At 40.7% G+C, this 25143-nt stretch overlaps 1 protein-coding gene across 1 annotated transcript in view; it reads left to right on the top strand.

Annotated features, from left to right (window-relative positions):
- The window catches only part of LOC128652811 (V-set domain-containing T-cell activation inhibitor 1-like), a 178335-nt gene that overhangs the window by 110995 nt on the left and 42197 nt on the right, over positions 1–25143 (top strand). The window contains exon 3 of the mRNA XM_053705762.1: positions 3563–3907. Within this exon, the coding sequence (XP_053561737.1) occupies positions 3563–3907 (345 nt within the window). The remainder of the gene's footprint in view (positions 1–3562; positions 3908–25143) is intronic.

Raw genomic sequence — 25143 nt, 5'->3', positions numbered from 1 at the left:
TAAATATAAAAAGAGAGAGAGATACACTCAGCTGAGACGGAACAAAAGCTGGAAAAACTTCCGTGCCTGTTCATTTTATTATAGGGTGCCACTCAGGGTGCATACTCTTTTAGTACACTATGCCCCTTCACAGAGAAAAAATATCCTGTAGCATATCAGTCTGACCCTGCCCAATGACAGTCCAGCGCCGAAATACCAGGCAATTCTTCTCTGAACAAGAGAAACAACAACCCCAGACGATCGTTTCGGCCTTTTGTGGGCCTCGTCAGTGAGGTGCAGTCACATCTCTCTAAGGGCATGTGTGCAAGGAGTCCACGTCAGGTTTCCCCTTTTACTCTTAGGGAGACCCAAGAGCAATTTGCATAAATAAAAAGAGAGAGAGATGCACTCAGCTGAGACAGAACAAAAGCTGGAAAAACTTCTGTGCCTGTTCATTTTATTATAGTGTGCCACTCAGGGTGCATACTCTTTTAGCACACTATGCCCCTTCACACAGAAAAAATATCCTGTAGCATATCAGTCTGACCCTGCCCAATGACAGTCCAGCGCCGAAATACCAGGCAATTCTTCTCTGAACAAGAGAAACAACAACCCCAGATGATCGTTTCGGCCTTTTGTGGGCCTCGTCAGTGAGGTGCAGTTGCATCTCTCTAAGGGCATGTGTGCAAGGAGTCCACGTCTGGTTTCCCCTTTTAATCTTAGGGAGACCCAAGAGCAATTTGCATAAATATAAAAAGAGAGAGAGATACACTCAGCTGAGACGGAACAAAAGCTGGAAAAACTTCCGTGCCTGTTCATTTTATTATAGGGTGCCACTCAGGGTGCATACTCTTTTAGCACACTATGCCCCTTCACAGAGAAAAAATATCCTGTAGCATATCAGTCTGACCCTGCCCAATGACAGTCCAGCACCGAAATACCAGGCAATTCTTCTCTGAACAAGAGAAACAACAACCCCAGACGATCGTTTTCGGCCTTTTGTGGGCCTCGTCAGTGAGGTGCAGTCGCATCTCTCTAAGGGCATGTGTGCAAGGAGTCCACGTCAGGTTTCCCCTTTTACTCTTAGGGAGACCCAAGAGCAGACCAGACGTGGACTCCTTGCACACATGCCCTGGGGTTGTCGTCTGGGGTTGTTGTTTCTCTTGTTCAGAGAAGAATTGCCTGGTATTTCGGTGCTGGACTGTCATTGGGCAGGGTCAGACTGATATGCTACAGGATATTTTTTCTCTGTGAAGGGGCATAGTGTGCTAAAAGAGTATGCACCCTGAGTGGCACCCTATAATAAAATGAACAGGCACGGAAGTTTTTCTAGCTTTTGTTCTGTCTCAGCTGAGTGCATCTCTCTCTCTCTTTTTATTTACCACAGACTTCTTCTCATACCCTCACGGTTCCTGTACAGATGCCAGTCATGACCCTGATACCGCAGACCTCTTCTCATTCCCTTGTGGTTCATGTACAGAAGTCAGTCATGACCCTGATACCACAGCCCTCCTCTCATTTCCTCACGGTTGCTGAACAGATGTCAGTCATGACCCTGATACCGCAGACCTCTTCTCATTCCCTCACAGTTCCTGTACAGAAGTCAGTCATGACCCTGATACCGCAGACATCTTCTCATTCCCTTGCGGTTCCTGTACAGATGTCAGTCATGACCCTGATATTGCAGACCTCTTCTCATTCCCTTTTGGTTCCTGTATAGAAGTCAGTCATGACCCTGATACCACAGACTTCTTCTCATTCCCTCGCAGTTCCTATACTGATGTCAGTCATGACCCTGATACCGCAGACCTCTTCTCATTCACTCATGGTTCCTGTACAGATGTCAGTCATGACCCTGATACCGCAGACCTCTTTTCATTCCCTCGCGGTTACTGTACAGATCTCTGTCATGACCCTTATACTGCAGACCTCTTCTCATTCCCTCGCTGTTCTTGTATAGAAGTCAGTCATGGCCCTGATACTGCAGACCTCCTCTCATTCCCTCGTGGTTCCTTTATGAATGTCAGTCATTACCCTGATACTGTGGACCACTTCTCATTCCCTTGCAGAACCTGTATGTTATGTCAGTCATGACCCTGACACCGCGGACCTCTTCTCATTCCCTCGTGGCTGGTTCCTGCACAGATGTCGGTCACAATCCTGATACCACGGACCTCTGCTCATTCCTTCGCTGTTCCTGTACAGATGTCAATCATGACCCTGATACTGCGTACCTCTTCTTATTCCCTTGTGGTTCCTGTACAAATGTCTGTCATTAACCAGATACCAAAGAACTCCCTTCATTCCATTGTGGCTCCTTTACAGATGTCAGTCATGACCCTGATAGCGCAGACCTCCTCTCATTCCCTCACCTGTTCCTGTACAGAAGTCAGTCATGACACTGATACTGCAGACCTCTGCTTATTTCCTTGTGGTTCTTGTACAGATCTCAGTCATGACCCTGATACTGCAGACCTCCTCTAATTCCCTTGCTGTTCTTGTACAGATGCCATTCATGACCCTGATACCGCAGACCTCTGCTCATTCCCTTGTGGTTCCTGTACAGATATTCATCATTCATTAAGACTCTAACCACCAAACCTCTTAAAAGACGTTTATTCTTTCATTGGTTGGGTCCTGTACAGATGTCAGTCATGACCCTGATACCACAGACCTCTTCTCATTCCTAGCATCCTGTAAATAATTAGATATGTATCACTCCTTTGGAAGACAAGTTCTTGCCATTATATACAGTCTTCCTAAGCTTCTCCCTCTCTGCTATCTTGTGTGTTTCACTATCTTATGATCAGAGAAGCCAGGTAACAGCCAGGGTCAATATCTGAATCAAGCATACAATAAGCAGGGTCAATATCTGAATCTTGAATATAAAGCACACAATCAGCAGGGTAAAGTCACAGCAATAAAATAATATCAAAGCTCAAAACTGCTCTCTTAAAATATGTAAGCAAAGGTACTTGATGAGTGTGACAGATATGAAAGCAAAGCATGTGTATTAGTATCAGCCAATAAGCATTAGTAAGGATTACCTATCAGCCAATAATCCAATGTCATTTAGCAGGAAGTACCTATCAGCCAATAAGCATTAGTACAAAGTACCTATCAGCCAATGAACATTAGCAGGAAGTAAATATCAGCCAATCAGCCAATGTCATTTAGCAAGAAGTACCTCTCAACCAATCAGCCTTAGTAGGTCATGCCTCTTAGCCAATGAGCATTAGCAGGAAGTACCTATCCGCCAATGAGCATTAGTAGGTCATACCTATCATCCAATGAGCATTAGCAGGAAGTAACTATCAGCCAATGAGCATAAGCAGGAAGTACCTATCAGCCAATGAGCATTAGTAGGAAGTAACTATCAGCCAATGAGCATCAACGGGATTTATGCAACTGAAACCGCTGCATATGTTTAAAATCACTGAAACAGCTTACACCACATTTAAATATAACATTTAAACAGTAGAAAATGCTTGTGTATAATGTCCATTTAATACACACATTTTGATTGTTTTCTTGTAATTGCGGAGGTCTCTGATGTCTTCTGTCTTTGCTGCCACACTTGCAGGAAAAAATGGTTTAACAGTAACAGTAGATTACTCGGTGGGGCTGATAGGTGAAGACGGAATACTGAAATGCTCGTTCCCTCCTGATGTTAAAGTGACTACGGACATCCAATGGGAGAAAGATGGGGTAAGCGGGACAGTGTACAAGTACGCCAACGGTCAAAATGATCTGGCAGGACAGAATGCAGCCTACAAGGGGCGCACTGCACTTTTCCCCACCCAGCTGGTAACAGGAAATGCCTCTTTAAAGCTTACCAAGGTGAAACTATCTGATGCTGGACTATACAAGTGCATTATAACCAACTCTAATGGACGAGGGGAGGCCAAGCTGAGCTTCAAAGTAGGAGGTGAGAGAGGCATCTGCTTTATCCAAACTATATAGAGATAATAATATGTATTACCATTTATTTGTAATGTGCTGTATGGGGGGGGGGGAGTGATTAGCTAAAGACTAGAAAGGATATTATGGGAGATATTTATCAAAGGTCTGGCGGACCTGATCCGACAGTGCGGATCAGGTCCGCCAGACTTCGTTGAATGCGGAGAGCAATACGCTCTCCATAATCAGCATTGCAGCAGCAGCTCTTGTGAGCTGCTGGTGCAACGCCGCCCACTGCAGATTCGCGGCCAATCGGCTGCCAGCAGGGGGTGTCAATCAACCTGATCGTACTCGATCAGGTTGAATTGCAGCGATGTCTGTCTGCCTGCTCAGAGCAGGTGGACAGGTTATGAAGCAGCGTTCTTTAGACTGCTGCTTCATCTTTAGACCGCTGCTTCATAACTGCTGTTTCTGCAAGCCTGCAGGCTCGCCAGAAACACGGGCCCTCAAGCTCCATCCAGAGCTTGATAAATGGGCCCCTTAGGCTCTAAAGATTGCTGCTAAATCAAAATTATCCAAAAAGATCCATTAGTGCTCCAAGGTCCTTCATAGCGATATCCAACCATGAGTGAACCTTTTTAATAACAATAAATGGTCATTTCTCACTGCGCATAACAGAGTTTACTGGCAGCAGTGAGAAATTACCGTTTTGTGCAAATGAAGGAGCTCAAACATTTTATTGTTGGAAATTTCGCCATTTTGCCAAAACAATGAGGGATATTTATCAAGCCCAAACAAGTTAGATATGAGCGCAGAGTGAATTCACCAAGCTCCTGATATAACCTAAGAGTCCCTAATAGGTTACAGACAATAATACAAATAAAAGAAAGCAGGAGCGCTATAGCTAAAGGTGAATCAAATTATAAGTGATAGTCCAATGACTAATATGAAGTGATATCAGTGGTAATAAACAAAATTAAAAAACTATATAATTCTATATATCAAGTGTACAACAATATATATGTGAGGATATCTTAAACCACTACGTGCATAGGGTTATGAATTAAAAGATGACCAGTAAACAATATATAAATATGGCTATGCCAAATTTAATAACATATATATTGAATTAGAATACTAACACAGTAAAAAACGGACGTCTCCATTAACTAAGTATAGGTTGCCACCAATAAAAACATAAAATACAAATTAAAATAGGCCTTGAAAATCGAGCAAACTGGAACTTGGCTCAGTCCGAGATAAACATCCGAGGTGAAAGTTCCAAAGTTAAATCTAGGTATAGGATTGCAGGCAACCGCAAGCTTACCTCCAGCCTGTGTGTACTTATCGGTCTCTGCAAATGAAATTACCGCCGTAGCAGGATGACGTCACCTTTATGGGCGCTGTCCTGGATCCACCGCCTGATTGGTCTATTGGCGTAGCGGCTCCAAATGTAGAATTGAGCTTCCAGCAGCAAAGTATCTGCTCTTCAGTGCCTATCGGCACGCAGGATACCTTAGAGAGGATAGTGTGTGGAAGAGAGTAGAGTAGTAGCTCCCAATCTCCAAATGCAGGGAATCTGTGGTATCGCTATGCGATGCAATGATCTGTCCTGTGCTACCTGTTAGACCTTGCTGACCTTAGTGTTGTCAGTTTCCTTTCAGCAGACTTCACAGGCTTCACAAAATAGCTCATGCATAAGGTAGCTGATCCCAATGGTGATCAAGTTCAAACTTATAGTTTCAGCTTCAAAATAGAAAAACAGTCTCAAGAGTTGTAACAGTCTCAAGAGTTGTAACACATCAACGCGTTTCTCCCTATACAGGGCTTTTTCAAGATCCTCACTTCATATTAGTCATTGGACTATCACTTATATTTATCAAGCCGTCAACCGCAAATACGCTGGAATTCCACAGCGTAATTGTGGAGAGCTTGATTCCCCTTAGTTATCAAAGCCTACAGACCAGCAAAAGTAGAAACCTGTGACGTAACATACGATCCGCTGGTCTCAGTCCGACACAGATCGATGCTTACGTCACTACAGATGTTCCGAATGCAAATTCGACACTATCTGACTACTTTTGCCATTTATTAAATATCTACCAGGTATGCTCACCACCATTCCGGCCCAGTGTACCTGGTTTTCAATCCGCCGCGCTGGAGGTGGCGGATGCCATAGGAATCAATGGGAGTCTGAAAGCAGTGAAAGCTTATGTTCGATGCTGCCCGATATCCCATTGATTCCTATGGGAGAATAAAAGTTATGTTTACACCTAACACCCTAACATAAGACCCCGAGTCTAAACACCCCTAATATGCTGCCCCGACACCGCCGCCACCTACATTATACTTATTAACCCCTAATCTGCTGCCCCGACACCACCGCCACCTACATTATACTTATTAACACAAACAAACACACAAGCAGTGCGCTCTTTCTTACCCTCACCGCATATGAGTAGTACTTCCGGTATTCGGCACACAGGAGAGTGGGGATGACGTGTAAGTCATAACAACCAATGAAGGAACAGCAGCGTATCCGTCCTATACGCTAAACAAATAGGGAATCCAATATACAAAATATAGTTCCAATGCAGGTTGTAGAATAAAAAGTTTAGACATGTGCACGGCTAAAAAATTCGGTTCGTTTTCGTTTCGGATCGATTCGGACTTTTCGAATTTCGTTTCGGATCGAATCGGATTCGGCAAAATTTGAATAAATTCGTTTCGGATTTATTCGGATCCGAATAAATTCGTTTCGGATTTATTCGGATTCGGCTGAATTCGGTTCTATTCCGTTCCGAAATTCGGTATGTTTTTAGTACACTAACACCCATTTAGTACACTAAGTCACTAACACCCATAAACTACCTATGAACCACTAAACCGAGGCCCCCCCACATTGCAAACCCTATAATAACATTATTTAACCCCTAATCTGCCGATCGGATATCGCCGCAACCTACATTATAGCTATTAACCCCTAATCTGCTGTCCCTAACACCGCCGACCCCTACATTATAGTTATTAACCCCTAATCTGCCTCCCCCAACGTCGCCGCAATCTAACTACAAGTATTAACCCCTAATCTGCCGACCCGATATCGCCGCCGCCTACATTATAGCTATTAACCCCTAATCTGCTGTCCCTAACACCGCCGACCCCTACATTATAGTTATTAACCCCTAATCTGCCTCCCCCAACGTCGCCGCAATCTAACTACAAGTATTAACCCCTAATCTGCCGACCCGATATCGCCGCCGCCTACATTATAACTATTAACCCCTAATCTGCTGTCCCTAACACCGCCGACCCCTACATTATAGTTATTAACCCCTAATCTGCCCCCCCAACGTTGCCGCAATCTAACTACAAGTATTAACCCCTAATCTGCCGACCCGATATCGCCGCCGCCTACATTATAACTATTAACCCCTAATCTGCTGTCCCTAACACCGCCGACCCCTACATTATAGTTATTAACCCCTAATCTGCCCCCCCCCAACGTCGCCGCAATCTAACTACAAGTATTAACCCCTAATCTGCCGACCGCAAATCGCCGCCACTATAATAAATGTATTAACCCCTAAACCGCCGCACTCCCGCCTCGCAAACACTATAATACATTTTATTAACCCCTAATCTGCTCTCCCTAACATCGCCGCCACCTACCTACAATTATTAACCCCTAATCTCCCGCCCCCAACGTCGCCGCTACTATAATAAGGTTATTAACCCCTAAACCTAAGTCTAACCCTAACACTAACACCCCCTAACTTAAATATAATTTAAATAAAACGAAATAAGTTTACTATAGTTAAATAAATGAATCCTATTTAAAACTAAAGACTTACCTGTAAAATAAACCCTAAGATAGCTGCAATATAACTAATAGTTACATTGTAGCTATTTTAGGATTTATTTTTATTTTACAGGCAACTTTGTATTTATTTTAACTAGGTACAATAGTTATTAAATAGTTAATAACTATTTAATAACTACCTAGCTAAAATAAATACAAATTTACCTGTAAAATAAATCCTAACCTAAGTTACAATTACACCTAACACTACACTATCATTAAATTAACTAAATAAATGAATCATATTTAAAACAAAATACTTACCTGCAATATAACTAATAGTTACATTGTAGCTATTTTAGCATTTATATTTATTTTACAGGCAACTTTGTATTTATTTTAACTAGGTACAAAAGCTATTAAATAGTTATTGACTTATTTCATAGCTACCTAGTTAAAATAATTACAAAATTACCTGTAAAATAAATCCTAACCTAAGTTACAATTAAACCTAACACTACACTGTCATTAAATAAATTAACTACAAGTACCTACAATTATCTACAATTAAATAAACTAAAGTACAAAAACCCCCCACTAAATTACAAAAACAAACAAACACTAAATTACAAAAAATAAAAAAATATTACAAGAATTTTAAACTAATTACACCTAATCTAAGCCCCCTAATAAAATAACAAAGCCCCCCAAAATAAAAAAAATGCCCTACCCTATACTAAATTACAAAAGTTAACAGCTCTATTACCTTACCAGCCCTGAACAGGGCCCTTTGCGGGGCATGCCCCAAAGAAAACAGCTCTTTTGCCTGTAAAAAAAAAACACAATCCCCCCCCCACATTACAACCCACCACCCACATACCCCTACTCTAACCCAAACCCCCCTTAAATAAACCTAACACTACCCCCCTGAAGATCTCCCTACCTTGAGTCGTGTTCACCCAGCCGGGCCGAAGTCTTCATCCGATGGGGCAGAAGAGGACATCCAGACCGGCAGAAGTCTTCATCCAAGCGGGGCAAGAAGAGGTCTTCCATCCATCATACAAGTACCAAAATACAAACAAACACTAAATTACAAAAAATAATAAAATATTACAATAATTTTAAACTAATTACACCTAATCTAAGCCCCCTACTAGCTATTAATATAGCTTCAATATAACTAATAGTTACATTGTAGCTATTTTAGGATTTATATTTATTTTACAGGCAACTTTGTATTTATTTTAACTAGGTACAATAGCTATTAAATAGTTATTAACTATTTAATAGCTATTGTACCTAGTTAAAATAAATACAAATTTACCTGTAAAATAAATCATAACCTAAGTTACAATTACACCTAACACTACACTATCATTAAATTTACTAAATAAATGAATCCTATATAAAACTAAAGACTTACCTGTAAAATAAACCCTAATATAGCTGCAATATAACTAATAGTTACATTGTAGCTATTTTAGCATTTATATTTATTGTACAGGCAACTTTGTATTTATTTTAACTAGGTTCAATAGCTATTAAATAGATATTGACTATTTAATAGCTACCTAGTTAAAATAATTACAAAATTACCTGTAAAATAAATCCTAACCTAAGTTACAATTAAACCTAACACTACACTATCATTAAATAAATTAACTACAAGTACCTACAATTAAATACAATTAAAAAAACTAAACTAAAGTACAAAAACCCCCCCACTAAATTACAAAAAATAAAAAAATATTACAAGAATTTTAAACTAATTACATCTAATCTAAGCCCCCTAATAAAATAACAAAGCCCCCCAAAATAAAAAAAAATGCCCTACCCTATACTAAATTACAAAAGTTAACAGCTCTATTACCTTACCAGCCCTGAACAGGGCCTTTTGCGGGGCATGCCCCAAAGAAAACAGCTCTTTTGCCTGTAAAAAAAAACACAATACCCCCCCCCACATTACAACCCACCACCCACATACCCCTACTCTAACCCAAACCCCCCTTAAATAAACCTAACACTACCCCCCTGAAGATCTCCCTACCTTGAGTCGTGTTCACCCAGCCGGGCCGAAGTCTTCATCCGATGGGGCAGAAGAGGACATCCAGACCGGCAGAAGTCTTCATCCAAGCGGGGCAAGAAGAGGTCTTCCATCCATCAGAAAAGTACAAAAAAACAAACAAACACTAAATTAGCAAGAATAATAAAATATTACAATAATTTTAAACTAATTACACCTAATCTAAGCCCCCTACTAGCTATTAATATAGCTACAATATAACTAATAGTTACATTGTAGCTATTTTAGGATTTATATTTATTTTACAGGCAACTTTGTATTTATTTTAACTAGGTACAATAGCTATTAAATAGTTAATAACTACCTAGCTAAAATAAATACAAATTTACCTGTAAAATAAACCCTAACCTAAGTTACATTTACACCTAACACTACACTGTCATTAAATTAACTAAATAAATTAATCCTATATAAAACTAAATACTTACCTGTAAAATAAACCCTAATATAGCTACAATATAACTAATAGTTACATTGTAGCTATTTTAGCATTTATATTTATTTTACAGGCAACTTTGTATTTATTTTAACTAGGTACAATAGCTATTAAATAGTTATTTACTGTTTAATAGCTACCTAGTTAAAATAATTACAAAATTACCTGTAAAATAAATCCTAACCTAAGTTACTATTAAACCTAACACTACACTATCATTAAATAAATTAACTACAAGTACCTACAATTAAATACAATGAAATAAACTAAACTAAAGTACAAAAAAAACAAACACTAAATTACAAAAAATAAAAAAAATTACAAGAATTTTAAACTAATTACACCTAATCTAAGCCCCCTAATAAAATAACAAAGCCCCCCAAAATAAAAAAATGCCCTACCCTATACTAAATTACAAAAGTAATCAGCTCTATTACCTTACCAGCCCTGAACAGGGCCCTTTGCGGGGCATGCCCCAAAGAAAACAGCTCTTTTGCCTGTAAAAAAAAACACAATACCCCCCCCCACATTACAACCCACCACCCACATACCCCTACTCTAACCCAAACCCCCCTTAAATAAACCTAACACTACCCCCCTGAAGATCTCTCTACCGTGTCTTCACCCAGCGGGCCGAAGTCTTCATCCGATGGGGCAGAAGAGGACATCCAGACCGGCAGAGGTCTTCATCCAAGCGGGGCAAGAAGAGGTCTTCCATCCATCAGAAGTCTTGATCCAGGCGGCATCTTCTCTGTTCATCCATCCGGAGCGGAGCGGCAGCATCCTGAAGACATCCCACGCAGAGCATCCTCTTCTTTCTTGATCCGACGACTAGGTGACTGTACCTTTAAGTGACGTCATCCAAGATGGCGTCCCTTGAATTCCGATTGGCTGATAGGATTCTATCAGCCAATCGGAATTAAGGTAGGAAAAATCTGATTGGCTGATTCAATCAGCCAATCAGATTCAAGTTCAATCCGATTGGCTGATCCAATCAGCCAATCAGATTGAGCTCGCATTCTATTGGCTGATCGGAACAGCCAATAGAATGCGAGGTCAATCTGATTGGCTGATTCCATCAGCCAATCGGATTGAACTTGAATCTGATTGGCTGATTAAATCAGCCAATCAGATTTTTCCTACCTTAATTCCGATTGGCTGATAGAATCCTATCAGCCAATCGGAATTCAAGGGACGCCATCTTGGATGACGTCACTTAAAGGTACAGTCACCTAGTTGTCGGATCAAGAAAGAAGAGGATGCTCTGCGTGGGATGTCTTCAGGATGCTGCCGCTCCGCTCCGGATGGATGAACAGAGAAGATGCCGCCTGGATCAAGACTTCTGATGGATGGAAGACCTCTTCTTGCCCCGCTTGGATGAAGACTTCTGCCGGTCTGGATGTCCTCTTCTGCCCGATCGGATGAAGACTTCGGCCCGCTGGGTGAAGAGACGGTAGAGAGATCTTCAGGGGGGTAGTGTTAGGTTTATTTAAGGGGGGTTTGGGTTAGAGTAGGGGTATGTGGGTGGTGGGTTGTAATGTGGGGGGGGGTATTGTGTTTTTTTTTACAGGCAAAAGAGCTGTTTTCTTTGGGGCATGCCCCCGCAAAAGGCCCTTTTAAGGGCTGGTAAGGTAATAGAGCTGATTACTTTTGTAATTTAGTATAGGGTAGGGCATTTTTTTATTTTGGGGGGCTTTGTTATTTTATTAGGGGGCTTAGATTAGGTGTAATTAGTTTAAAATTCTTGTAATTTTTTTTATTTTTTGTAATTTAGTGTTTGTTTTTTTTGTACTTTAGTTTAGTTTATTTCATTGTATTTAATTGTAGGTACTTGTAGTTAATTTATTTAATGATAGTGTAGTGTTAGGTTTAATAGTAACTTAGGTTAGGATTTATTTTACAGGTAATTTTGTAATTATTTTAACTAGGTAGCTATTAATTAGTCAATAACTATTTAATAGCTATTGTACCTAGTTAAAATAAATACAAAGTTGCCTGTAAAATAAATATAAATGCTAAAATAGCTACAATGTAACTATTAGTTATATTGTAGCTATATTAGGGTTTATTTTACAGGTAAGTATTTAGTTTTATATAGGATTAATTTATTTAGTTAATTTAATGACAGTGTAGTGTTAGGTGTAATTGTAACTTAGGTTAGGGTTTATTTTACAGGTAAATTTGTATTTATTTTAGCTAGGTAGTTATTAACTATTTAATAGCTATTGTACCTAGTTAAAATAAATACAAAGTTGCCTGTAAAATAAATATAAATCCTAAAATAGCTACAATGTAACTATTAGTTATATTGTAGCTATATTAATAGCTAGTAGGGGGCTTAGATTAGGTGTAATTAGTTTAAAATTATTGTAATATTTTATTATTTTTGCTAATTTAGTGTTTGTTTGTTTTTTTGTACTTTTCTGATGGATGGAAGGCCTCTTCTTGCCCCGCTTGGATGAAGACTTCTGCCGGTCTGGATGTCCTCTTCTGCCCCATCGGATGAAGACTTCGGCCCGGCTGGGTGAACACGACTCAAGGTAGGGAGATCTTCAGGGCGGTAGTGTTAGGTTTATTTAAGGGGGGTTTGGGTTAGAGTAGGGGTATGTGGGTGGTGGGTTGTAATGTGGGGGGGGGATTGTGTTTTTTTTTTACAGGCAAAAGAGCTGTTTTCTTTGGGGCATGCCCCGCAAAGGGCCCTGTTCAGGGCTGGTAAGGTAATAGAGCTGTTAACTTTTGTAATTTAGTATAGGTTAGGGCATTTTTTTTATTTTGGGGGGCTTTGTTATTTTATTAGGGGGCTTAGATTAGGTGTAATTAGTTTAAAATTCTTGTAATATTTTTTTATTTTTTGTAATTTAGTGGGGGGGGGTTGTACTTTAGTTTAGTTTTTTTAATTGTATTTAATTGTAGGTACTTGTAGTTAATTTATTTAATGATAGTGTAGTGTTAGGTTTAATTGTAACTTAGGTTAGGATTTATTTTACAGGTAATTTTGTAATTATTTTAACTAGGTAGCTATTAAATAGTCAATATCTATTTAATAGCTATTGAACCTAGTTAAAATGAATACAAAGTTGCCTGTACAATAAATATAAATGCTAAAATAGCTACAATGTAACTATTAGTTATATTGCAGCTATATTAGGGTTTATTTTACAGGTAAGTCTTTAGTTTTATATAGGATTCATTTATTTAGTTAATTTAATGATAGTGTAGTGTTAGGTGTAATTGTAACTTAGGTTATGATTTATTTTACAGGTAAATTTGTATTTATTTTAGCTAGGTAGTTATTAAATAGTTATTAACTATTTAATAACTATTGTACCTAGTTAAAATAAATACAAAGTTGCCTGTAAAATACATATAAATCCTAAAATAGCTACAATGTAACTATTAGTTATATTGAAGCTATATTAATAGCTAGTAGGGGGCTTAGATTAGGTGTAATTAGTTTAAAATTATTGTAATATTTTATTATTTTTGGTAATTTAGTGTTTGTTTGTATTTTGGTACTTGTATGATGGATGGAAGACCTCTTCTTGCCCCGCTTGGATGAAGACTTCTGCCGGTCTGGATGTCCTCTTCTGCCCCATCGGATGAAGACTTCGGCCCGGCTGGGTGAACACGACTCAAGGTAGGGAGATCTTCAGGGGGGTAGTGTTAGGTTTATTTAAGGGGGGTTTGGGTTAGAGTAGGGGTATGTGGGTGGTGGGGGGGTGGATTGTGTTTTTTTTTTACAGGCAAAAGAGCTGTTTTCTTTGGGGCATGCCCCGCAAAGGGCCCTGTTCAGGGCTGGTAAGGTAATAGAGCTGTTAACTTTTGTAATTTAGTATAGGGTAGGGCATTTTTTTTTATTTTGGGGGGCTTTGTTATTTTATTAGGGGGCTTAGATTAGGTGTAATTAGTTTAAAATTCTTGTAATATTTTTTTATTTTTTGTAATTTAGTGGTTTTTTATTTTTTGTAATTTAGTGGGGGGGTTTTGTACTTTAGTTTATTTAATTGTAGATAATTGTAGGTACTTGTAGTTAATTTATTTAATGATAGTGTAGTGTTAGGTTTTATTGTAACTTAGGTTAGGATTTATTTTACAGGTAATTTTGTAATTATTTTAACTAGGTAGCTATTAATTAGTCAATAACTATTTAATAGCTATTGTACCTAGTTAAAATAAATACAAAGTTGCCTGTAAAATAAATATAAATGCTAAAATAGCTACAATGTAACTATTAGTTATATTGCAGCTATATTAGGGTTTATTTTACAGGTAAGTATTTAGTTTTAAATATGATTCATTTATTTAGTTAATTTAATGATAGTGTAGTGTTAGGTGTAATTGTAACTTAGGTTAGGATTTATTTTACAGGTAAATTTGTATTTATTTTAGCTAGGTAGTTATTAAATAGTTATTAACTATTTAATAACTATTGTACCTAGTTAAAATAAATACAAAGTTGCCTGTACAATAAATATAAATGCTAAAATAGCTACAATGTAACTATTAGTTATATTGCAGCTATCTTAGGGTTTATTTTACAGGTAAGTCTTTAGTTTTAAATAGGATTCATTTATTTAACTATAGTAAACTTATTTCGTTTTATTTAAATTATATTTAAGTTAGGGGGTGTTAGTGTTAGGGTTAGACTTAGGTTTAGGGGTTAATAACCTTATTATAGTAGCGGCGATGTTGGAGGCGGGAGATTAGGGGTTAATAATTGTAGGTAGGTGGCGGCGATGTTAGGGAGGGCAGATTAGGGGTTAATAAAATGTATTATAGTGTTTGCGAGGTAGGAGTGCGGCGGTTTAGGGGTTAATACATTTATTATAGTGGCGGCGATTTGCGGTCGGCAGATTAGGGGTTAATACTTGTAGTTAGATTGTGGCGACGTTGGGGGGAGGCAGATTAGGGGTTAATAACTATAATGTAGGGGTCGGCGGTGTTAGGGACACCAGATTAGGGGTTAATAGCTATAATGTAGGCGGCGGCGATATCGGGTCGGCAGATTAGGGGTTAATACTTGTAGTTAGATTGCGGCGACGTTGGGGGGGGGGCAGATTAGGGGTTAATAACTATAATGTAGGGGTTGGCGGTGTTAGGGACAGCAGATTAGGGGTTAATAGCTATAATGTAGGCGGCGGCGATATCGGGTCGGCAGATTAGGGGTTAATACTTGTAGTTAGATTGCGGCGACGTTGGGGGGGGCAGATTAGGGGTTAATAACTATAATGTAGGGGTCGGCGGTGTTAGGGACAGCAGATTAGGGGTTAATAGCTATAATGTAGGCGGCGGCGATATCGGGTCGGCAGATTAGGGGTTAATACTTGTAGTTAGATTGCGGCGACGTTGGGGGGGGCAGATTAGGGGTTAATAACTATAATGTAGGGGTCGGCGGTGTTAGGGACAGCAGATTAGGGGTTAATAGTTATAATGTAGGTGGCGGCGATATTCGGTCGGCAGATTAGGGGTTAATAAGATAATGCAGGTGTCAGCGATAGCGGAGGCAGCAGATTAGGGGTTAATAAGTGTCAGATTAGGGGTGTTTAGAGACTCGGGGTACATGTTAGGGTGTTAGGTGCAGACTTAGTGTTTCCCCATAGGAAACAATGGGGCTGCGGTGTTAGTTTTTTTTCAGCCGAAACTCCCATTGTTTCCTATGGGGAAATGCCGAATTTTAACGAGCTAATTCGGATTTATTCTGAGATACGGCAGCTATTTCGGATTCATTCGGTAGATTCGGAAGTATTTTAATTCTGAAATCCGAATCGATCCGAATCTCCGAATTTACCGAATTTACCGAATTTACAGAATTTCCGAATTAATCCGAAACGAACCGCACATGTCTAAAAAAGTTCCAATTTTATTATCCAAGCATAAAAACAGCAACGAAAGACAAGGTACAATCCAGCTTACACACAGCCCAAACTGACCAAGACTTACATAAAAGTGTTACACATCAAAAGGGAGGAAAGCTGCGCTCCTCATGCAGCAGACATGTTTCGTGCTTACCAAGCACTTGTTCACTGCTTATTAACCCCTAATCTGCCGCCCCCGCCACCACCGCCACCTACATTATACTTATTAACCCCTAATCTGCCACCCGACAGCACCGCCACGTACATTAAATTTTACTTATTAACCCCTAATCTGCCGTCCCCTACACAGCCGCCACCTACATTATACTTATTAACCCCTAATCTGCCGCCCCAACACCGCCGCCACCTCCATTATACTTATTAACCCCTAATCTGCCGCCCTACACTGTTGCCACCTACATAAAGTTATTAACCCCTATGCCGCCGCTCCCGGAACACACCACAACTAAATAAATGTATTAACCTCTAAACCCCTGGCCTCCCACATCACTAGCACTTACTAAACCTATTAACCCTTAAACTGCCAGCCCCCACAACGCCATAAACTAAATGAAACTATTAACCCCTAAACCTAACAACCCGCTAATATTTATATTAAATATTAACTCATCCCTATCTTATAATAAATTTAAAATTACCTTTAATTTTGTGTAACTTAGTTTTTATTTTTTTGTAACTTAGTGTTTGTTATTTTTTGTAACTTAGTTGTTAGTTTTTTGTAACTTTGTAATTTTTTATTGTAGATTTAAATAATTTGAGTAGGGTTAGGTGTTTAAATATATAATATAGTTAATTTAATTTGTAGTTTACTGTAATTTTAGTATAATAGTTAGGGTAGATTAATTGTTTAATATAGTTTAATGTAATTTTAGTGTAACAGTTAGGGTAGATTAATTATTAGTTTAATATAGTTTATGTAATTTTAGTATAACAGGGTAGATTAATTAATAGTTTTATATAGTTTAATTTAATTCTAAAGGTAAGTTTAAATTTATTATAAGATAGGGATGAGTTAATATTTAATGTACAGTTAGCGGGTTGTTAGGTTTAGGGGTTAATAGGTTAATTTAGTTTATAGCGATGTGGGGGGCTGGCGGTTTAGGGGTTCATAACTTTATTTAGTTGCGGTGGGCTCCGTGAGCGGCAGGATAGGGGTTAATAACATAATGTAGGTGGCAGCGCTGTAGGGGGCGGCAGATTAGGGGTTAATAACATAATGTAGGTGGCGGCGGTATAGGGGGGGCAGATTAGGGGTTAATAACATAATGTAGGTGGCAGCGGGGTCCGGGAGCGGTGGTTTAGGGGTTAATACATTTATCAGAGTTGCGGTGGGCTCCGGGAGCGGCGGGATAGGGGTTAATAAGTTTATTAGAGTTGCGGTGGGCTCCGGGAGCGGCGGGATAGGGGTTAATACATTTATTAGAGTTGCGGTGGGCTCCGGGAGCGGCAGGATAGGGGTTAATAACTGTATTTAGTTGATGGGGGCTGGGGAGCAGCGGTATAGGGGTTAAACATTTAGTATAGTGGCGGTGTTTAGTGACAGTATATAAATAAAGCTATGAAAAAGCCGAATAGCAGCGAGATCGATGACTGTTAGTTAACAACAGTCCGCTGCTCATCGTCCCGTACTTGGTGCGCGGCTTTTTGACAGCTTTTTTGTTAAATATGGAGAACGTATTCAGGTCTGTGGCAGCGATGTTAAGTGATGTCAGGCGAGCGTACTGGTGCCGTCGAATGCAGCACAGTTGACGGCTTGATAAATAAGCCTCATAATGTTCTGTGTGAGAACTGTTTAAAGCCAACTACTATAAATGAGAAAAGTTATGTCCACTTTCTACTGCAAGATTTTAATATCCAGCACCATTAATCTTTATTCTAATCTGTATACTAAGCAATTCTACCGTTTAATGCATATAAATAACACACACTATACTAATATTGATTTTATATTGTAACTGAAAAGGTTAATTACAAACATGTAAATAGTTATTTTCATTTAACCCTATACAAAGGTATCATTCCAAACATCTATCTTCTTTGTGCCACTGAATTAGTAATTTGCATTTGCTTAATGTGAAACTAATAAGTTTCGGAAACATAACAATTTGAAATGAGCGGGTTAGCTGCTAATCTGATAAATTTCGCTCAATCGAAAAATACTCTTTATTTATATTGAGTGCACAGAAATTCCTGAGGTATTAATTTTACTCAAGGGTAATTAATGCTAAATATGTATCTAAAATAGCGCTCCGCTTGTAATCAAGGCCTTAATATTTTGTGCCTACTGTGTAATCTACATTGGGTTTTAGTACTGATTAGAATGGATTGGAAACCATTAGTAGATGTGGTAAATACTCCAATAACTTAAGTTCATTACTTTGCTGCAAAGACATTTATAAATATAAGCAGCTCACTGGTGACCGATCACATTCCCTTACTATGGTGAAGTCAGCCTCATGCTGTACCCAAGTCATTGCACTGATCACCTTCCCTTACTATGGTGAAGTGAGCCTCATGCTGTACCCAAGTCATTGCATTGATCACATTCCCTTACTATGGTGAAGTCAGCCTCATGCTGTACCCAAGTCATTGCATTGATCACATTCCCTTACTATGGTGAAGTCAGCCTCATGCTGTACCCAAGTCATTGCACTGATCACATTCCCTTACTATGGTGAAGTCAGCCTCATGCTGTACCCAAGTCATTGCATTGATCACATTCCCTTACTATGGTGAAGTCAGCCTCATGCTGTACCCAAGTCATTGCATTGATCACATTCCCTTACTATGGTGAAGTGAGCCTCATGCTGTACCCAAGTCATTGCATTGATCACCTTCCCTTACTATGGTGAAGTGAGCCTCATGCTGTACCCAAGTCATTGCATTGATCACATTCCCTTACTATGGTGAAGTCAGCCTCATGCTGTACCCAAGTCATTGCATTGATCACATTCCCTTACTATGGTGAAGTCAGCCTCATGCTGTACCCAAGTCATTGCATTGATCACATTCCCTTACTATGGTGAAGAGAGCCTCATGCTGTACCCAAGTCATTGCACTGATCACATTCCCTTACTATGGTGAAGTCAGCCTCATGCTGTACCCAAGTCATTGCACTGATCACATTCCCTTACTATGGTGAAGTGAGCCTCATGCTGTACCCAAGTCATTGCACTGATCACATTCCCTTACTATGGTGAAGTGAGCCTCATGCTGTACCCAAGTCATTGCACTGATCACATTCCCTTACTATGGTGAAGTGAGCCTCATGCTGTACCCAAGTCATTGCATTGATCACATTCCCTTACTATGGTGAAGTGAGCCTCATGCTGTACCCAAGTCATTGCACTGATCACATTCCCTTACTATGGTGAAGTCAGCCTCATGCTGTACCCAAGTCATTGCATTGATCACATTCCCTTACTATGGTGAAGTGAGCCTCATGCTGTACCCAAGTCATTGCATTGATCACATTCCCTTACTATGGTGAAGTGAGCCTCATGCTGTACCCAAGTCATTGCATTGATCACATTCCCTTACTATGGTGAAGTCAGCCTCATGCTGTACCCAAGTCATTGCACTGATCACATTCCCTTACTATGGTGAAGTCAGCCTCATGCTGTACCCAAGTCATTGCATTGATCACATTCCCTTACTATGGTGAAGTGAGCCTCATGCTGTACCCAAGTCATTGCATTGATCACATTCCCTTACTATGGTGAAGTGAGCCTCATGCTGTACCCAAGTCATTGCACTGATCACATTCCCTTACTATGGTGAAGTGAGCCTCATGCTGTACCCAAGTCATTGCATTGATCACATTCCCTTACTATGGTGAAGTCAGCCTCATGCTGTACCCAAGTCATTGCATTGATCACATTCCCTTACTATGGTGAAGTCAGCCTCATGCTGTACCCAAGTCATTGCACTGATCACATTCCCTTACTATGGTGAAGTCAGCCTCATGCTGTACCCAAGTCATTGCACTGATCACATTCCCTTACTATGGTGAAGTCAGCCTCATGCTGTACCCAAGTCATTGCATTGATCACATTCCCTTACTATGGTGAAGTCAGCCTCATGCTGTACCCAAGTCATTGCATTGATCACATTCCCTTACTATGGTGAAGTGAGCCTCATGCTGTACCCAAGTCATTGCATTGATCACCTTCCCTTACTATGGTGAAGTGAGCCTCATGCTGTACCCAAGTCATTGCATTGATCACATTCCCTTACTATGGTGAAGTCAGCCTCATGCTGTACCCAAGTCATTGCATTGATCACATTCCCTTACTATGGTGAAGTCAGCCTCATGCTGTACCCAAGTCATTGCATTGATCACATTCCCTTACTATGGTGAAGTGAGCCTCATGCTGTACCCAAGTCATTGCACTGATCACATTCCCTTACTATGGTGAAGTCAGCCTCATGCTGTACCCAAGTCATTGCACTGATCACATTCCCTTACTATGGTGAAGTGAGCCTCATGCTGTACCCAAGTCATTGCACTGATCACATTCCCTTACTATGGTGAAGTGAGCCTCATGCTGTACCCAAGTCATTGCACTGATCACATTCCCTTACTATGGTGAAGTGAGCCTCATGCTGTACCCAAGTCATTGCATTGATCACATTCCCTTACTATGGTGAAGTGAGCCTCATGCTGTACCCAAGTCATTGCACTGATCACATTCCCTTACTATGGTGAAGTCAGCCTCATGCTGTACCCAAGTCATTGCATTGATCACATTCCCTTACTATGGTGAAGTGAGCCTCATGCTGTACCCAAGTCATTGCATTGATCACATTCCCTTACTATGGTGAAGTGAGCCTCATGCTGTACCCAAGTCATTGCATTGATCACATTCCCTTACTATGGTGAAGTGAGCCTCATGCTGTACCCAAGTCATTGCACTGATCACATTCCCTTACTATGGTGAAGTCAGCCTCATGCTGTACCCAAGTCATTGCATTGATCACATTCCCTTACTATGGTGAAGTGAGCCTCATGCTGTACCCAAGTCATTGCATTGATCACATTCCCTTACTATGGTGAAGTGAGCCTCATGCTGTACCCAAGTCATTGCACTGATCACATTCCCTTACTATGGTGAAGTGAGCCTCATGCTGTACCCAAGTCATTGCATTGATCACATTCCCTTACTATGGTGAAGTCAGCCTCATGCTGTACCCAAGTCATTGCATTGATCACATTCCCTTACTATGGTGAAGTCAGCCTCATGCTGTACCCAAGTCATTGCACTGATCACATTCCCTTACTATGGTGAAGTGAGCCTCATGCTGTACCCAAGTCATTGCATTGATCACATTCCCTTACTATGGTGAAGTGAGCCTCATGCTGTACCCAAGTCATTGCATTGATCACATTCCCTTACTATGGTGAAGTGAGCCTCATGCTGTACCCAAGTCATTGCATTGATCACATTCCCTTACTATGGTGAAGTGAGCCTCATGCTGTACCCAAGTCATTGCATTGATCACATTCCCTTACTATGGTGAAGTCAGCCTCATGCTGTACCCAAGTCATTGCATTGATCACATTCCCTTACTATGGTGAAGTGAGCCTCATGCTGTACCCAAGTCATTGCAGTGATCACATTCCCTTACTATGGTGAAGTGAGCCTCATGCTGTACCCAAGTCATTGCATTGATCACATTCCCTTACTATGGTGAAGTGAGCCTCATGCTGTACCCAAGTCATTGCATTGATCACATTCCCTTACTATGGTGAAGTGAGCCTCATGCTGTACCCAAGTCATTGCATTGATCACATTCCCTTACTATGGTGAAGTCAGCCTCATGCTGTACCCAAGTCATTGTATTGATCACATTCCCTTACTATGGTGAAGTGAGCCTCATGCTGTACCCAAGTCATTGCATTGATCACATTCCCTTACTATGGTGAAGTGAGCCTCATGCTGTACCCAAGTCATTGCACTGATCACATTCCCTTACTATGGTGAAGTGAGCCTCATGCTGTACCCAAGTCATTGCATTGATCACATTCCCTTACTATGGTGAAGTCAGCCTCATGCTGTACCCAAGTCATTGCATTGATCACATTCCCTTACTATGGTGAAGTGAGCCTCATGCTGTACCCAAGTCATTGCATTGATCACATTCCCTTACTATGGTGAAGTGAGCCTCATGCTGTACCCAAGTCATTGCACTGATCACCTTCCCTTACTATGGTGAAGTCAGCCTCATGCTGTACCCAAGTCATTGCATTGATCACATTCCCTTACTATGGTGAAGTCAGCCTCATGCTGTACCCAAGTCATTGCATTGATCACATTCCCTTACTATGGTGAAGTGAGCCTCATGCTGTACCCAAGTCATTGCATTGATCACATTCCCTTACTATGGTGAAGTGAGCCTCATGCTGTACCCAAGTCATTGCACTGATCACCTTCCCTTACTATGGTGAAGTGAGCCTCATGCTGTACCCAAGTCATTGCATTGATCACATTCCCTTACTATGGTGAAGTGAGCCTCATGCTGTACCCAAGTCATTGCACTTGATCACATTCCCTTACTATGGTGAAGTGAGCCTCATGCTGTACCCAAGTCATTGCATTGATCACATTCCCTTACTATGGTGAAGTGAGCCTCATGCTGTACCCAAGTCATTGCACTGATCACCTTCCCTTACTATGGTGAAGTGAGCCTCATGCTGTACCCAAGTCATTGCATTGATCACATTCCCTTACTATGGTGAAGTGAGCCTCATGCTGTACCCAAGTCATTGCATTGATCACATTCCCTTACTATGGTGAAGTGAGCCTCATGCTGTACCCAAGTCATTGCATTGATCACATTCCCTTACTATGGTGAAGTGAGCCTCATGCTGTACCCAAGTCATTGCATTGATCATATTCCCTTACTATGGTGAAGTGAGCTCATGCTGTACCCAAGTCATTGCATTGATCACATTCCCTTACTATGGTGAAGTCAGCCTCATGCTGTACCCAAGTCATTGCACTGATCACATTCCCTTACTATGGTGAAGTGAGCCTCATGCTGTACCCAAGTCATTGCATTGATCACATTCCCTTACTATGGTGAAGTGAGCCTCATGCTGTACCCAAGTCATTGCATTGATCACATTCCCTTACTATGGTGAAGTGAGCCTCATGCTGTACCCAAGTCATTGCACTGATCACATTCCCTTACTATGGTGAAGTCAGCCTCATGCTGTACCCAAGTCATTGCACTGATCACATTCCCTTACTATGGTGAAGTGAGCCTCATGCTGTACCCAAGTCATTGTATTGATCACATTCCCTTACTATGGTGAAGTGAGCCTCATGCTGTACCCAAGTCATTGCATTGATCACATTCCCTTACTATGGTGAAGTGAGCCTCATGCTGTACCCAAGTCATTGCATTGATCACATTCCCTTACTATGGTGAAGTGAGCCTCATGCTGTACCCAAGTCATTGCATTGATCACATTCCCTTACTATGGTGAAGTGAGCCTCATGCTGTACCCAAGTCATTGCATTGATCACATTCCCTTACTATGGTGAAGTGAGCCTCATGCTGTACCCAAGTCATTGCATTGATCACATTCCCTTACTATGGTGAAGTCAGCCTCATGCTGTACCCAAGTCATTGCACTGATCACATTCCCTTACTATGGTGAAGTGAGCCTCATGCTGTACCCAAGTCATTGCATTGATCACATTCCCTTACTATGGTGAAGTGAGCCTCATGCTGTACCCAAGTCATTGCATTGATCACATTCCCTTACTATGGTGAAGTGAGCCTCATGCTGTACCCAAGTCATTGCATTGATCACATTCCCTTACTATGGTGAAGTGAGCCTCATGCTGTACCCAAGTCATTGCATTGATCACATTCCCTTACTATGGTGAAGTGAGCCTCATGCTGTACCCAAGTCATTGCACTGATCACATTCCCTTACTATGGTGAAGTGAGCCTCATGCTGTACCCAAGTCATTGCATTGATCACATTCCCTTACTATGGTGAAGTGAGCCTCATGCTGTACCCAAGTCATTGCACTGATCACATTCCCTTACTATGGTGAAGTGCAGCCTCATGCTGTACCCAAGTCATTGCATTGATCACATTCCCTTTCTATGGTGAAGTGAGCCTCATGCTGTACCCAAGTCATTGCACTGATCACATTCCCTTACTATGGTGAAGTGAGCCTCATGCTGTACCCAAGTCATTGCACTGATCACATTCCCTTACTATGGTGAAGTGAGCCTCATGCTGTACCCAAGTCATTGCATTGATCACATTCCCTTACTATGGTGAAGTGAGCCTCATGCTGTACCCAAGTCATTGCACTGATCACATTCCCTTACTATGGTGAAGTGAGCCTCATGCTGTACCCAAGTCATTGCATTGATCACATTCCCTTACTATGGTGAAGTGAGCCTCATGCTGTACCCAAGTCATTGCATTGATCACATTCCCTTACTATGGTGAAGTCAGCCTCATGCTGTACCCAAGTCATTGCATTGATCACATTCCCTTACTATGGTGAAGTGAGCCTCATGCTGTACCCAAGTCATTGCATTGATCACATTCCCTTACTATGGTGAAGTCAGCCTCATGCTGTACCCAAGTCATTGCACTGATCACATTCCCTTACTATGGTGAAGTGAGCCTCATGCTGTACCCAAGTCATTGCATTGATCACATTCCCTTACTATGGTGAAGTGAGCCTCATGCTGTACCCAAGTCATTGCATTGATCACATTCCCTTACTATGGTGAAGTCAGCCTCATGCTGTACCCAAGTCATTGCATTGATCACATTCCCTTACTATGGTGAAGTGAGCCTCATGCTGTACCCAAGTCATTGCATTGATCACATTCCCTTACTATGGTGAAGTCAGCCTCATGCTGTACCCAAGTCATTGCATTGATCACATTCCCTTACTATGGTGAAGTGCAGCCTCATGCTGTACCCAAGTCATTGCATTGATCACATTCCCTTACTATGGTGAAGTGAGCCTCATGCTGTACCCAAGTCATTGCACTGATCACATTCCCTTACTATGGTGAAGTGAGC

The sequence above is a fragment of the Bombina bombina genome, chromosome 3, assembly GCF_027579735.1.
Source record: "Bombina bombina isolate aBomBom1 chromosome 3, aBomBom1.pri, whole genome shotgun sequence".
Taxonomy (NCBI): Eukaryota; Metazoa; Chordata; class Amphibia; order Anura; family Bombinatoridae; genus Bombina; species Bombina bombina.
The sequence above is the reverse complement of the archived record's forward strand: the minus strand, read 5'-3'. Positions and strand labels throughout refer to the sequence as shown.